Source organism: Sardina pilchardus, chromosome 7, assembly GCF_963854185.1.
Source record: "Sardina pilchardus chromosome 7, fSarPil1.1, whole genome shotgun sequence".
In the NCBI taxonomy this organism is placed as follows: Eukaryota; Metazoa; Chordata; class Actinopteri; order Clupeiformes; family Clupeidae; genus Sardina; species Sardina pilchardus.
The window spans coordinates 19,464,335-19,481,201 of record NC_085000.1 but is presented as its reverse complement, the minus strand read 5'-3'; the positions used below and the strand labels follow the sequence as shown (position 1 = coordinate 19,481,201).

General features: G+C 43.3%; 1 protein-coding gene across 3 annotated transcripts in view; it reads right to left on the bottom strand.

Annotated features, from left to right (window-relative positions):
- Window positions 1-334: 334 nt before the first annotated feature.
- chchd6a (coiled-coil-helix-coiled-coil-helix domain containing 6a) overlaps window positions 335-16,867 on the bottom strand; it is a 66,955-nt gene continuing 50,422 nt past the window's right edge. For all 3 annotated transcript variants that reach the window (XM_062541103.1, XM_062541105.1, XM_062541104.1), the window contains 2 exons: window positions 16,197-16,332; window positions 335-732 (listed from right to left, as the gene is read on the bottom strand). In XM_062541103.1, the coding sequence (XP_062397087.1) occupies window positions 709-732; window positions 16,197-16,332 (160 nt within the window). In that variant the 3' untranslated portion in view covers window positions 335-708. The remainder of the gene's footprint in view (window positions 733-16,196; window positions 16,333-16,867) is intronic.

The window sequence follows — 16,867 nt, the reverse complement described above, 5'->3', positions numbered from 1 at the left end:
GCTCTTCAGTTTTCACTACGTGTGTGTGGAGCTTTCACAGCATCTGAGTGCATGATCTACTATTTTGGAATACAATATCAAATGCTTGGGCTCCAGTGCACAAACCCCTCCTCCTCAGATGGTTGCTAAGATATTCCACTGGTCAAGGCTTATATTAGGGCAACAGGAAAGTCGACCATAATAAATAAATGATCTATGTGTATGGGGGGTTCATGCGCCTCTTTATAACACATACCAGTCTGTCTTTAAATGTTGAATCATACATTTGTCCACCAACGCATGCTGGAAATTCTGGGGAAACAATAATAAGAGATATGACATAAACAGGCATGTGTGGGTATTGCATGAGAGGATATGGTTTAATACAAAGCAACGCATACATATGATCCTGATGAATAAATTCCAGGACTTCCTGAGTAAATATACTTTTATAAAAACAAACCCAAGCGTCTCACTTAAAAATCCATTTGCTACCCACTCTCACATACATGTACTTAATATTTTCTTAAAGCCTTCTGAATGTAGCCTTCTTTAGTGCAACTTCATAAAATTAAGATACTATGGTTTAATAAAAATGAAAAAAAAAAAGAAACAATAGCTGAAGGCGTTAATGTGGCAAAGCCCCCCTATGCCCCCAGTGCATGGATGAGGAAGTGTGTGAGCGATGGCAGGTTTTGCTGGCTGGTCAGCTGGCTGGAGTGATCCTCTTCAGCCGTGGTTCACCAACAAGTTCTGTGAATGAGAGAACCAAACACATTAGGTCATGATCCAATAGGAGACTCAGCTATAGCATTCGTTAAACATTCAGCAAGACAATTTTAACTTGTTCAGGTAGGACACACACGTTGATGTTCTGAATTGCGAAGATAAACAATGAAGCAACTGTAGAGGGTGTACTTTTCCCTTGACTGGGTGCATCAAGGTGGGCAGTTGTGGTGTACTGGTTAGCATTGGGCTTGTAACCGGAGGGTTGCCGGTTCGATCCCCGACCAGTCCACCCCTACCAGTCCACCACAGCAAGGCACCTAACCCCTCACTGCTCCCCGAGCGCCGCTGGTTGGGCAGGCAGCTCACTGCTCTGGGTTGTGTGATTCACCTCACTGTGTGTTCACTGTGTGCTGTGTGTTCACTAATTCGGTTAAATTGGGTTAAATGCAGAGAACTGAATTTCCCTCACGGGATCAAAAAAGTATATATTCTATTCTATCAGGGACAGACTGCCTCAAAGCTCAGATTTCAATCAACCAAAACAGGTTCATGAGGCTGCAACGACTTTCAAGAGTGAACCCAGAATTAACGGTAAGCCTCTAGATTTGCGTCTACCCCAATTCAGATCCGTGGGGGATAAAAGTGTGACATGCCTTGTGTACCGTAGGAATGAGTGAACAAGCATTGTCAGTTGTAAGTATGGGGAGCCAAAAACAGAACCTAATATCCAAACTATTTTTAAGATCCTCTCCATCAAAATCACCGTTTGAACATATTCATCATTGGCTATCATATCATTAACGGCTCCACATGTGATGTTGCTTATGCTATGACTGTAGCATAAGTGTAGTAAGGCACACAAAGTAATCAGAAAAACACTTGCTTGATTTTGCTTAATTCTGATCATAAGTAAAATGAACAATGCAGTTTGGGTGCCTCAGTGTTTACATTACTTAAGTTGCATGACTGACCATGTCATTACAAATTTACATTCATACACTCTTGTTCAGAACCGGCAGCTATCAATGGACGGATCTGCTGAGTGGTGCAATACGACACGTCTCCTACTATCAGATGCCTCACTGCTTAGGTCACAAAAGGGATGAGACGTGAAACTGCAGATGGTGGAGGGACGCTTCAGAGCCCACAGTTCATGCGGGTTCTGGGTATGCTGGGTAACAGGAAGTCGGTATATATTTGTCCGACGAAACAAGCCTTCGGTCTAGCATGATGAGTTACGGTACGGCACAGCACGGCAGAAGATCTATAGCTTCCAATAATGCTCTCTTGCAGAAAAAGTCTCTCATGCGCGGTCATGTGTTGGTGTTCGAAGAAAATGTCATAAAAAAAACAAATAATCAAAATCATTTTGAATGTCATTTCCATTTCTTTAGTGAGTTTCTTTGGGAGAGCTGCCTTGCCTTAGGGTGCGACTTCAACACTGAACATACAATCAGCATTCAACATACAATTTCAGCATTCAACATACTGTACAATGAAAAGCATCTGTTCCTCAGTTCCATTTTTTTCCAGCATGAATCTAGAATCTAATCTGTAATCAAGGCTTGACAATGAAAGGTTTCAAACTCTTCATAATTTCTAATTTCCAGAGTAGCAATTTCTAGAAAACACACACTCACACACACACACACACACACACACACATCCACAAACAAACAGCTGCACACAATCATCCCAACCAAGCAAATAGCAAGCCACATGATTGTTAACCATGGCTTCTGATCTGCCTTCAAGACCGTTAACACATCCCAGCTAAGGATGTGCTACAAGGTCTATTCAAATGTTGAGATCGCACAAGGGTGCAAAAAGTGTGTGCATGATGAAAAAAAAACAAAAAAAAAACAGTTAAGCACCTGAGCACAAGCGTGTGTGTCATGGCGATGCACTCGGCCCCTGAAAGGTTAAGGGACGAGGGAATGGGGCCGAGCACGTCGCCGCCTCTTTGACCTTTCTGCCGCCCGGGGCTAATGCTCACGGGAGCCCCCCAAGCTCGCTCCTGCTCCACCTCCCACCCACTCACGGAGGAGCGGAGGAGCGGAGGAGAAAGGGGCGGGCCCACTGTTCCCCACTGGCATCAAGGGGGCCTTGCAAAGGTCACACTCCTTAATTTCAGTCATTGTGTGGGCGGGAGTTAACACCCCAAACTCCTCTGCATGTCACCGACGGGGAATGAAGGCAGAGGAGCGCGGAGGAGCTGCCAGCTGCAGTAGCCTCACCGCGCTCCCGCCGGATCAGAACATCCCTAGAACGCCACTAGAACGCCACTTCCTCAACGTTCTCCGGCTGCTAGAATTTAAGCGATTCATTCTTTAAAAAATGATGTAATTGCAGGGTATTGGGTACATAGGTAGTACCCATAATTACGGCGAAGACACTGTGCTTTCTTGTTGTTGTTGTTGTTGCTGCTGTGGAGTTCTTTCCACTTCTTCAGTTAGGCAATAGCAAGCTCTGTCAGATAGAAGATATTGACGTGAAACCTTGAGGCAGCCGCACAAGGTTAGATTGGACACATTTTCTCCCCCTCGCTCGCTTGCTCAGGCACACACACACACACACACACACATACACCACACACACACACACACACCACACACCACACACACGCACACACACCCACACACACAGACACACACACAAGCTCAGTTTCATGACATTCACTGAGAACCAGAGTACAGTAAAAATCAATAGAGCTCTTGTCGCAACTGGGACCATAACCGATCCACTTGGCCTACAGCGTGAAGGACATGGCTGTGATGGAGAGATGACCACCTTAAGCTGGTATGTGTGTGTGTGTGTGTGTGTGTGTGTGTGTGCGTATGCATGTGGTTTTAGGTGGTTTAAAGGGATAGTTCGGGTTTTAAGACACGAAGTTATATGGGTTCCCCGTCAGCAACGTTGTGCATCAGCACTGACTTACCCCGCAACAGCGTCCTGTGAGCCGAGATCCAGCCGGTTTTTGATGCTGAAGAAAGTAGTCCGGCAAGTTTCTGGGGTCACGAAAGTAAAGTGTTTTTCTTCTCAAAACCATATGCGTTCAAAAGAGTGATATATTTGCACCACAAAAACGTTGTCCAGGAAAAATTCAAACCTCGTTATCACTTACTTATTTTTCGCGATTCCTATCACTGCGCGCTACTGACAGCTGGACAACGTCTTTGTGGTGCAAATATATCACTCTGTTGAACGCATATGGTTTTGAGAAGAAAAACACTTTACTTTCGTGACCCCAGAAACTTGCTGAAGAAAATAGTCCGGCATCAAAAACGATCAAAAACCGGCTGGATCTCGGCTCACAGGACGCTGTCGGGGGGTAAGTCAGTGCTGATGCACAACGTTGCTGACAAGGAGCCCATATAACTTCGTGTCTTAAAACCCGAACTATCCCTTTAAGTCTGAATTCACATGTGATTCTACATGCGCACATCAGCTTTAACAATGGACTGTTTTTTGTCTGACACGGTCCATCAAAGCAAAGTTGCAGTGTGAGTGTAGAATGATCATTAGAGTGCAGAAACAAGCTAGAGCAGAGTTCCGAAGTGTTGTTTGTTAATTCATGGTGTCCTTGCCTAACCCAAGAAGAACTGAATACTGAGTACAACGCTTCCTGTCACCTCTCCTCATTTCAGAATGACTCCTTAAGCATCCATTTTAAAATAAATGGGAAATCAACAAAGAAATACACTTTGAGACACTCACACACTCAAGTCCTGAAAGACCTACTAAAGAAAAAATAATTGGACTGGGGGTTCAAAAAGACTGCAACTTGAGCTCTGATAAATTAATAAAAGCCCTTTGAGAAAGATTTCAACTCAAATTTGTTTTATCTTTTAATAATCTAAGTCCCTTTCAGATACCAAATTCAACCACAAAGAAACACTGATCACTATGCACATGAAGGCTGCGCACACACGCACACGTGCACACACACACACGCACGCGCGCGCACACACACACACACACACACACACACACACACACACACACACACACACACACACACACACGGTTCATGACTTAAACCGAGCCATCTCTTCAAACATAAACAAATTCTACAACTACTTTCCTCCGAAATATCTTCCACAATCAGAGTTGAACCCTAACCCTCTCCACACAGCCCAAACAAAAAGCTCACTCCGAGCACGGGAGTCGTCCCAGTGGTTTCACCCAGCGCTGGCTCCAGGTCTATCTGCCTTGTGCATTGTAGCCCTCCCTTTCCATCAGGGCAAGCTCTCGCTCCCTGAATTGGAAATCCATCTTATCTGATGACTGGCAGGCAATCAGGATTCCAAAAGCTAGTGCTCTCCTCGTGTGCCGCTGGAGGGAGGAGGAGGATGGGGTGAGGAAGGAGGGCGCTGGGGGAGAGGGAAGGAGGGTGGATGTCCTCATGTGATGTGATGAGGACGGAGAGCTCTTGGGCTTTTTTTCCCTCTTTTTTTTTTTTTTTTTTAATGCCAGGATTTTTGTCCTCCCGTGAAGCTATTTCCACCACCACACCAGCCTGTTGATGGATGGACCAGCGCCTGGCCTGGAATCTTTCAAACCAATATTCCGCTGAATTCTCCAATAATGGACCAGGCAGAACACTTCGATTTTTCTTGCCATTATTACCTCTGACGATAACAGCCATGAATTTGTTTGCTCAGAGGCTGCACATTAAAGTAGCCTCGCCTTTATAGTGGCACTTGGAGAAGATGAATAGATAGATAGATAAATAAATAAATAAATAAAAGCCCTGGCCAAATAAAACAGATATCTGCTTGGGGTCATTTTTCATTGTCGCCTCCAAAGAGTGCGGACCTGCGCTCTGGAAAAGGGCTAGGCAGATTGGGCTGTGCTGCTGCTCCGTGCCAAATGCCAGTCAGTGGGAGCGTGGCAATGCTATTTTTGGGGAAACAAAGCAGGTCTTGAAAAAAAAACCATCACAAATATGTTTTTTTTTTCTCTTTTTCTTTCTTTCTTCCATCGCTGCTGGGGGACAGAGTCAGCTTTTCAACGAGGGGGGAACGGACAGAAAGGTCTCCTGCTCCTGCTCGCCCCATTGTCCTGGTTGCATTTCATAACAAATAGCTGTTTGCGTGGGCTCGCTCATTATCTTGGCGATCGCAGAAAGAGCATGGTGGCAGGGCTGCCGAAGCGCTCCGCGGGGCTCCGCCGGGCCATTGTGGAGAGCGGTGAGCTGTCCTGTTTGAGTTCCTTTTGTCTCATGACGGCCTCACCAAAACAGCGCTGAGCAGACCTGGCTAGATGCAGCGTTTGATAGCACCCCAGGAACGAGGACAATGGGGAGAGAAAGCGTGAACAGTCGACATTTCTGAAGGAAAAAGACAGCCAAATAGCAAAAAAGGGCAACAGTTATATTGCGATGTGTGTAGTAACCCTTGTTCCTTCTCCGGTGTGCTGCTATGTAGGCTTTGAGTGTTCGAGAGCACTCTCACTGATTTGAATAGGAGTAGTATGTGCACCCATCACACTATGTCAGTGACAGAACAATGGTGTCCACATGTGGCCTATCAATTCACGGATCAAAATACATTTTTAGCTCTAAAGTTCTAAATTGGAAAACATCTATCGTTGCTGCCTTGTGTTCTTAAATACACTACCTGGCCTGGATTACAGGACAAATATCATAAATTACAATGAATGTCAAGAATAGACACAGGTGTAAATCTCAAACAAATGTCAGCAATGATGAAAAATAAATAAAATCGGGTCTTTTTCTAATACTCTTCTGCTGGTTTTTCAAAGGGATATCATGATTCTTCATATCATTTTGGAAAATATTGGCCCTTCTAGCCAAACGAAAATATTAGACTGACATTTTTAAAAAGAAAAACATTGTATCAGGTGCCACATTTTATATGCTGTCTTTGTATGCTTCCACTTACTTCTTACCATTACCATCAGATAACTTCAATTTTAGATACTCCAAGATAATTCCATCCAATTCCACCAAGTTTGTCAATACATCAGGACTGAAGAAGAGACAAAGGAAGAGTGGCTCTGGGGACTTACTTGTAAAAGACATTTTAGCTTCTCTTTAGTGCTTTATCTTTCTTGTCACCTCAGAAATAGCTCGAAAATGGACACATGTCTTAGCTGGGCGCGGGCTAACGCTGAAAACCGTAATCCCTTGGGAATATCCCTCTGGTATGCTTGCCATGGTTGTGCTTGATGGATCTATCAGAGCGAGGGTCCAGGCCTGCTCAGACTGTAACGAGGAGCTTAGCAGGCTGTGGCCTGCCGAGGCTAAGCCAAATTCTCTGGTGGGAGAGGAGGGGATAGGAGGTGGGAAGCTGTAGAAAGCCAGCAAAAACAAGGAAACTAATAACAAAGAAGCAGAAGTTAAAGAAGAGGGACTACTGTTGTCTCCAAAATGATTCACAATAGCGATATTATCTACATATATCTACACTAAATGTGCACAAGAACAAAAATAAATTAAACCCATATCTAATTCAGTCTATTTTGGCAAATGCATTACACCCTAAACATGTGGTCTGGTGTGGTGGAGAGTCTGTGTAACTGAGCAAAGTAGTTGGGAGAGTCATCAAGAGGCAAACAGAGTGAGTTATCGCTGCTCTTGCTCCTCGTTGGATCTCATTTCACACATAATTCGCTTCAGTAGTGCAGACAGAGGAAAAAAACAAAGTCAGGACTAATAAAGCCATCTTTGTTCTGTTCACGAACATCTCAACAAGTCCAGCCAATTACAGTTTTAACAAGTACAAAGAAAAGAGGGTAAGGTCAGCTTAATATTCTTGTATGCCATTTTGAAATAAACACAGTCTGGCTCCATGCATTTATACAAAAGGAAGAAATATTGGTATGCTTTGGAGGTACTATAACCTAGGGTTGTCCAAAGGACACCTACTTGTAATTTCAACTCTTAATTTAAACTCTCCCCCCAAGTAGAAAAAAACGATCAATGAGTCTGTCAAACAACCCTAAAAGTCTAGTACTAGTACAAGACGTAAAGTCCAGCACAAGTTCACAAACTAACAAACAAGAGTAAAATAGACTTTCATCCACTTGCTAGCCCTAACTGCAAAAGTCCTTTTCAATGTAGTCTTCATAGTGGGAGAAGACTCTCTAACAACACTCATGGGAAAAAAAATGACAATTGAACAATCACAGTGCTTTCAAACCACATCCAAGTCTGGCGGTAAGAGTTGTTTTGAGCTCTACTGGCAACATGTCTTGTTAAGCTTATTCCTATCTCAGCCTCTTACAGCACCATTATTTGAACAAACAAAGCCCTGAGAAAGGGGCGAAAGTCGCCACAGAAAGGAAACATAATCGCCTCTCACTCTGATTGGTCTGTACCCGTACGGGCAAAGAAGCAGATCAATGATCTTGTGTGAGGAAAGCTGGTTTTGACAACAGGCAACAAAAATATGGAATGAAATCAATACTGATGATAACAATAATAGCACGCTGGGCATTGATGGACTGCTGAGGGGCAGCATGTGTGAACTGCTGCTTTTTAAAAGCAGGACAATAGAGAGGGTGAAATGTGAAAAGGACGAAGAGGGAGAGGAAAAAAGGGGATGGAGGATCATGGCATGGTACAGTGTAAATAAAAAGGACAGACGGAGAAAAGCCAGACGCTCTGAGCTCTGAATAAACTGATTAAAAGATGAGAGAAGTCATGATAGTCCAGTGGTCCAGAACCACAAAGCACTAACTTCAGGGTTCGCATATCTTTTTACCTTCTACAAAGATAATAATTACATTATTCTGACATATATATATAAATATATTTTACATGACCTATAATTAGTACAAATACAATATATTCTAAAGTAAAAACACAAAGGGCTAGCCTGACATTGTCATACTCAACATTCTAGTCAGAATATGAGTCTCATACTGCTCCATTGGGAACCAATCAGAGCAACGAAATATTCTGAATATCTAGATATTCTCCGAAGAATATCTTCTGGTCTATTTTGACAAAATAATCGCGCTGTCGATATCTTGTACAACACCCGATAGTGGAATCTTGACAGCGAAATATGTAGCAGGGTAGGCTATTTGGAAAACATTTCCCCTCCTTCGTTTTTAAAAATAATTCTGATACAAAATTTAACTGATATAGTCAATTATCAATTGGGCACGTTCCCACAAGCAAAGGTTGAGGTACTCTTTTAAGAATCTCAAAAAAAAAAAAAAAAATCCTCATATATTACTGTAATAAATAAAACAGCCTGAACAGGCAGTAGGGAGAGTAAGATGGTGCACGCGCCCCAGGCCACCAACCCAATCTGTCTAAAGTTTCTGTTAGACAACATGCAGTCAAGGTCCAGCCTTGTGTGCAGTTGTCACATGAGACTTCAGTCAAGCTCCCAAGCTGCAGGATTTGTATTAAAATTAAGTCGAATTATTCAACTCCGAGTTCCTGGCTCAGTGGTCTGTGAAGTGGCAGTGGTGGATGATTAGAAAGTTCACTTTCTTCCTTATTTCCCCCATGTGTCCCTCTACTCTCTCCATTCAACACGGTGACCGAAACAGAATAATTTGCTTAATGTCAATATTTCCTCGCCAGACATTGTACATTGTGTCTCCATGGCCATTAATTAGTGAGGGAGCTGAACACTTCTGCAAATCACAAAAAGTTCTTTGTTCAAAAATGAATCTCTCACGACAACGCATATGCATTTAATGTGACACATTTTGCAATAACAACCCCTACACATTTAATGGCTCCTTCACCAAGTTTGTACCATTTTTTGCACAATTCCACACTGCAGTTACTCCTTGTGTTTGCTCTGTCTCTACCTTTCATGTGTGACCTCCTCCCTGCTCTCTGGACCCCACACAGCCCCTTCCAGCTCTCAGTTGTCTCCCTCCAGTTCCTACTGCTGGAGAAGCCCAGCGAGTCACATCCTCATTAGGGGCCCAGCCGCAGCCCCTTGCCAGTGGAGCGGATCGAACCTAATGCACTCAGTAATTTGACAAAGGGAGTCTTGACAGACAGCACTGCCAGCATTTAATACAGGAGCAGGAGAAGGAGAAGGGCGAGGGGGTGCCTGTGACAGGTGTGTGTAGGTGTGTGTGTGTGTGTGTGTGTGTGTGTGTGTGTGTACACATGTGTTGACAGATATGAAGTTGACAAGTAGACATCACAATAAAACAAGGCTCTCAAATGAAAATAGCACTTCCCAGTCACCATCCAAGGAAGGCAATACAAGTTTCAAAATTCAATTAGATCCATTCAGAGATGAACAGCAAACATGCCACATGGGCTGAAATGTCTGATAGGATAAATGAACAATTTAAAAATGGAATATACAGTGTGGCCATAAACACATGAAACAATAATCCCAAGATCCAATCAATATACGTGGAGTACTGCAATAACACAACGAGGAATGTAGTACTGCGCAGGAATCAGCGTGAACACTGATGAAGTCAAGTGTATGTTGCGGAGAAAGTTCATACTTTAGGGCCTATTGCCAGAGCCAGAGGGAGAAGACAGCGAGAAGTTTCTTTTGAGGCCCAAACATTTTTTTCTTGGGGCTTCTTCAGAGAACAGCCCTGCATTGCACTCGAACATCAATTGAGAGTCAGACACGCTACCCTAGGCACTCTCCAATCTCTGTCTCTCCCTCCCTCATTCTCTCTCTCAAATACACACACATACACCGAGAGAGAGAGAGAGAGAGAGAGAGAGCGAGAGAGTCCCTTGCACTGTTTTTTTCATGCTAAATGTGAGGCAGCTCAAAACATCTATCACCATCAAAGTCAAACTCTCCTCTCCCACTACAAACGACTGGAGAATTTCTTCATGGTCAATCTCGAGTCATTACAGGCAGACAGGAGTGAGGTGAGACGGGGCACCCCCTGAGCCAGATCGGACATGCCAGCATTAACAGCCGCTCTGTCTCTCTCTGGCTTCCCTAAATACACCACCCCACGCCGTGGATGGCTTCCCCGCGAGAGTGTGCCGGCTTTGAGATGATCTAATGATGATGAGTTTCTAGTTCTACTTCAAGTTAACCTCCAGATCCATAAAGAGACACTACGCAAATACAATTTTGAGGCATGTCAAGCTAGGCAGTCTTATTTCTCTGATCTAATAAACAACAACATAAATAATACCGGTGCATTATTCCTGATGGTTGGAACGCTAACAGATCCTCCCTGCCAACTGCCCTCAGAACTGCTCTGAAGCAGGTCATGTGATGAGTTTGCCTCCTTCTTTAAATGCAAAATTGAGAACATCAGACCAAACATTGGTTCTCAATTACAGTCTGCTCATTATCTTGAACTAGCCATCCTAAGGGATAACAAACGCCCCATGTGAGAGTTCAGCCTGATAGACATAGTACAAATGGTACACTAGAAAAAAAAACCCTGCAGTCTAGACACAATCCCTACAAACTTAAAAAAAAAAAAAAATCATCTACTATCAGACAGTGTACTCCAATTCTGAACTTGTCACTACAGTTAGGAATCTTCCCTGAATCCCTGAAAATGGCTGTTGTAAAGCATTTGCCCTGCTCAAAAAGAAAAGCCTACACCCATCAGTATCAAATAACTACCGACCCGTATCCAACTTGCCCTTTATTGGGAAACTTATTGAGAAAGCGGTTTTTAATCAGTTAAACATTTTTTAACAGCAAATTGCTGTCTTGATCTGGCTTCCAGGCCAATCATAGTACAGAAACAGCTCTTCTTAAACAGCGCTTGTATTACTGGACCTCTGTGAAGGAGAGAACTTTCCTTGCAGCCCTTGGTAATTACACCTCAGCTCCAGCAATCTTGACATCAGGTGTCCCGCAAGGGTCAATCCTGGGGCCACTTCTTTCTAATCTCTTCATGGGTCAGATTATAAAGGTATGAGACTGCCTACACCTAATAAATAGGTGGAGGTCACAAAAGTTTTTACAATTGAACAAAGAGAAGACTGAAGTAATTTAATTTGGGAGGAAGGATGAAGGAGACAAAATGGCTACACTTTTCAGGGCAAAGGGACTTCAAGGTTTCTGACTTTAGTCTTAACTTCAAGTCATAATCGATAATAACCTCAACTTTCATGATCATATGAGAGCTGTAACTAGGACATCTTTTTATCCTAGGGCAGTTCGATTTTGCCCCAAAATAAAATCCAAGGGCAAAGAAATTATTTCAAATATGCTGTTTTTTATTGACTAAACTCTATAATCCATGTTTTTATGGACGTTGCTTTGTGCACAGTCATGTTGAAACAGGAAGGGGCCATCCCCGAGCTGGGCTTGGCCTCTTAGTTCCTCTGAAAGGAACTCTGAATGCTTCAGCATTAACCAAGAGATTTTGGACAATTCCATGCTCCCAACTTTGTGGGAACAGTTTGGGGATGGCCACTTTCCATTCCAACATGACTGTATACCAGGGAACCAAGCAAGGTCCATACAGACATGGATGACAGAGTTTGGTGTGGAAGAACTTGAATGGCCTGCACAGAGTCCTGACCTCAATCCTTTGAGATGAATTAAAGGGGAGACTGAGAGCCTGATGGCTTACTACATCGGATAGAACGGTGGTGCGTGCTTCCTTAATTAGTCGTTCGGTTGTTGGTTGATAGATAAGACACGGTTAGGCTACGTTTTCGTTTTGAGACAGTCACTCACAGACAGTAGTAGCCTGGCATAGCCCTCCGTAAGCTTCCGCTCAATTTTCATTTCCCTTCACCATTACGTCTGGGTCTGATCCCATTGAACTCGATTTCTCAGGATGCATTCCGACCGGACCAATCAGCGAACAGGGGGGATGGGGGGAGGCGGGTGTTAGCGATGACGTCGATCATATGCGCGTTTGCGGTCATGACCAAACGTTAGCGATTGGATAAAATCAGGCCCAATTGTTTCAAACTTCAACAGAGTTCACGCCTCCCGTTTGAAATCGATTCTGAATTGAGTAGGTCCAGCCCCTCTGTACGATTAGTACGAGGGTTTGATATGACCAGGCTAAGACAGTAGCCTGATTTTCCTCAATGTGCAGATCTCATAGATATAATTTAAAAATCAATCTGGAGGGAGGCATAGATGAATATTTAGCACGAGAAATGCATGTGTTTAGAGTGAGATGAGCGGATTTGTGCTGTCGTTTTGAAACAGTCAGATCTGCATATAGACATAGATAGTAGTCTATGCACAGATATCATTGTAACTATAATCAGATGCTAAGTTTCTTCTCGTTTTTCATTTTGTGTAACCAAATTAGCACTGCTTCCATTTATTAACCTAGCTCATTGTTAAGTTGTCATATTCTGGGTTCTAGTTATAACATTGAAACGTTAGAAGAAATGAAGTATGAATAATATCTGAAAAATATGATCATAATACAACTGTCACACAAACCCACACGTCTGACTGAATGAATAGGCTCTAAAATCTGATAAAAGGCTATGTCTCTGCTTATATGGTCCAAACTTCCCACATGCTGCCCTTGGGTCTCTATGAAGAGCAATGCTCTCTGGTACTGAGCGAATGGCATTCGATTAGCTGAACAAATTCCATTGATTTTCTGTTTACTCCTTTAAGCTTTGTGTTTTTCAAAAGGCAAGAAATAACCAGCAGTCGTGACTCACTGCAGCTTGTCATAATGGACAGAAAGACACCAGGTACAATTGGCGAGATGAACACAATTGAGAGGTGGAGAGACAAAAAGTAACAGAAAAAAAAGTGTGGGCGATGGCAAAGAGGAGAACCTTCCATCTTGCCAGGATTTTAAGGAGATAAACAGATACATTTTCAGTTACAAAACCCAGGCACTTTAGTGGAAGTTGCTATGCGGTCACCATGGTGAGACTGTAGCTCTGATAACGGTAACAAACATCTCACTCTGCTCTCTCTCTCTCTCTCTCTGGCATCAAATACTGACATTTTATTTCTACCGTGATCATTATGGAAAATAAGGTTGCTTTCACACTGAGTCCGTTACTCCCCCTAACCCCTACCATAGTTGGTCTCCGTTCACATCTCATGTTTGCTTTGGCACTCTGGTCCGTTTGCGTGATAAGCACCAACTTCCAGACACGAACTTCCAAAATATGGGGGTTCTGTTTGCAAATATCACTTGGCAACAAAGCAGAGGGCGGTAAATGAAGAAGACAAAGGTAAAGATTCTTAAGATTCTTTAGAACGTTTGCTTAGCAACCTGCTCCAGCGTTCTAGCGAACTGGACCCCAGACCACCTCTTTCAGGTGGACCCACTGATCTATAAAGAATACCTGGATAGACTATCTCATTGTTGCTGACCCATCAACAATGAAGCCAATGGAACTGTCCCGAGTGGTCCCATAAGGTGCTGTGTCCACCAATCACGTTTTTTACAGCCAGAGCGCCCACAACCTCTTCTCGGCGCTTCGATAAGTGTTTATTGTTGCTAAGTTACCAAAACCAGAGACAGTTTATAACGAGAAGTGCCATTGACGAGCCCGGCGCTGTTCTAAAAGTTGAACAGATTTCAACTTTGAGCGCTCTGAGCGCTGCGACAAAAAAGGTCGGCGCCGACTGTTTTTTTCCGCCGAGGGAAAATGAGCGCTGAGCTACATAGACTTTACATTGAAAATTGTCGCCGTTGGCGCAAAAAACGCGTTTGGTGGACACAGCACCTAATGGCGGCGTGGTGTTCCAATTCCATTGTTACAGAACGGCAACATTCTTTTACTGTCTTTTACTGTCTATGTATTCCTATGGCAAGTGGTCCCATAATGGCCGCCGCCATGTAGGCTTCAGAATTTTGACGTAGATGCTCTATCCAGGTATTCTTTATAGATCAGTGGGTGGACCCTTGTCCGGCCCCGGGTCCTCACCCGAGTTCAACGTGTTTAATGCTCTGCGACGGCTTGCGACTGCTTGCAACTACGTGCAACTTCTAATTCACACCGCTGCAACTCCGTCTCGTCGCGTCGGGAATCTTTGGTGTGAATTGGGCTTAAGGTGTGCTCACAGAGTTCCGATGGTGGTGCCTTGAGTTCAACTGCATATGTTTAAAGAAGGATGAGATTTACATAATATGGTTCTAGTATATGTGAAAACTATTTAGAATTATGGGAAAAGTGATTTTCTTTTTAAAAATGAGGCAAAGACAGATTCTTTGTTGAGGTAACTGGCTATGTACAGTAAGAGATAAAGGCCACCAAGAAGTCCTGAAATACAGAATTAATGGAGAAGACGAGGCACTCAGGAACTCAAACTCGACTCGTATGCAGCGGAGTGGGTTTTCCTCCACCAAGTATTAACTATGTTGTTATAGTCACCATTCTTTCAGTTAGGCTTTGCAATATTGTCCCAATGGACCTCAGAAATACACCAACCCTAACTGCTTTTAAATCCAGGCTTAAGACACTTTTCCCATCTGGCATTTGGCAACTGCTGACCTTGAAGTTGAGTTTTTGGAGGAAAGTATTTTTGTCATGTCTTTGTCCATAAATTACTGCATGTCTTTGTGTGTTTGGTATATTTCTGTTTTCTTTCTTTTTTTTTATTACTGTGTGAATCAATGAATCAGCATTGATATGGAACAGTGATTAAACTGTTTTACCACATCTACTGTAATTCATGTGCGTTATACAGAAATAGCCACCCCAATTAAAAAAAAAGAGTATTTCTTCTCTCTGGATGAAAGTGCGTTAGTAATCAGGAAAACTGTGAAAGCTAGCTTTTTAAAACTTGTACACTCAACATTCACCCCCCCCCCCCCCCCACTGTATCCTGTTAAAGCAAGCATGGTGAAAAGTTGCCCGAGGAACATCATCAATAAGTGTTCCCTGTGTGTTAATGTTGTGGCTGTGCTGGACGCCCTAGAATCACGTTGCCGAGCCGCAGTCGGTTGCCATAGCACTGATCAGTGTAGGCCTGTGAGTGCAGCTCAAGCGGGCGAAAACACAGAGTGCCCTTGAGCTCGAGATTACGTGCGAGAAGGCCGAGTGATTGGGGAGGCTCTGTCATGCTGTAGTCCAGCGGACCTTCAGGCCAGAGGCACCATGCAGATAGATGTATGCACGCACGCACGCCCAGACTCTTTCAAGTATTTGGTGTGATTTCACATGGAATATCGAGCAGACGCGGACTCTGGTTCATGACCGCTGCACGCTTGAGCCACTACTGAATCGCGTTAGGAGCATGCCTATATGCAGTTCATTCATTTGGATCACGGATTAACAAGCTTATGTGGATTTGGCCAGTTTATAAATTCATTCTGTTAAATGGCAAACTAATAGAAACTAATTTTACTCGACTGTTGAAAGTATAGACTAGCTATTTCCCTGCACCGACCCTCGATTCATGTTGACAGACTCCAAACTGCAACTGGAAATCACATCACATCACATAAATAAATATCATCAATACACATGCATGTTTGTGATCCAGTCTAGGCTTTAGAGCACTTTTGGATTATCATCATACAGATTTCATATTGACTTACAAATTCTTGTAATTTGGGCCCCAAGACAGTGAGGTCAAAGGTGTCGGTCGTACCTTTTTAGCTGCATCAATGCACTGCATGTACTCCTTGGCCAGGTCGGAGCAGCGGAGGGTCTGGTCCCGGTTCTCCCTGTAGCAGTGCAGGATCTGGGATTGGAGGCTGGTGCACACAGCCTCTGTGTTACGAGGCCTGGGGACAACAAAATGGGACATTGGGTTATTTTTTTGTTTTTAAATCATAATTTCAATTTCACTAGTATTGAAAAGATGTATAGGAATCTCAGGAAGAAAACGACCACCTAAAGAGTCCTTTGTGAAAAAAGAGAACAATAGTGATCGATGTGAGACACTTGCCACTCGGTTCTTTTCGCCCAACCACACTGACTCAATTGTCACTATCATATTTTAACACTCTGACCATGGTTAGCAGAAGGCTGTTTAGATTGTAATACATGCATACCTTCATTTGATACAACATAGAGATAACTAACAGTATGCATGAATTGCAAATTTCCTCTATCCCTGATGTTACTGGTATGAGCACCCTGTGTGACGCTTTAAAAAAAAAAAAAAACAGCTGATCTCAGCATTAGCTGATCACACCGTTATATTCCATTATTTACACTAGGATAAAAAAGAAACATATTCTAGTCGCTACACTAACCCTCGAAAAGGAATAGTGTCTCTCCTTCTTGTTTCCCTATCCCTCTTTTCCTCGTTCGCTC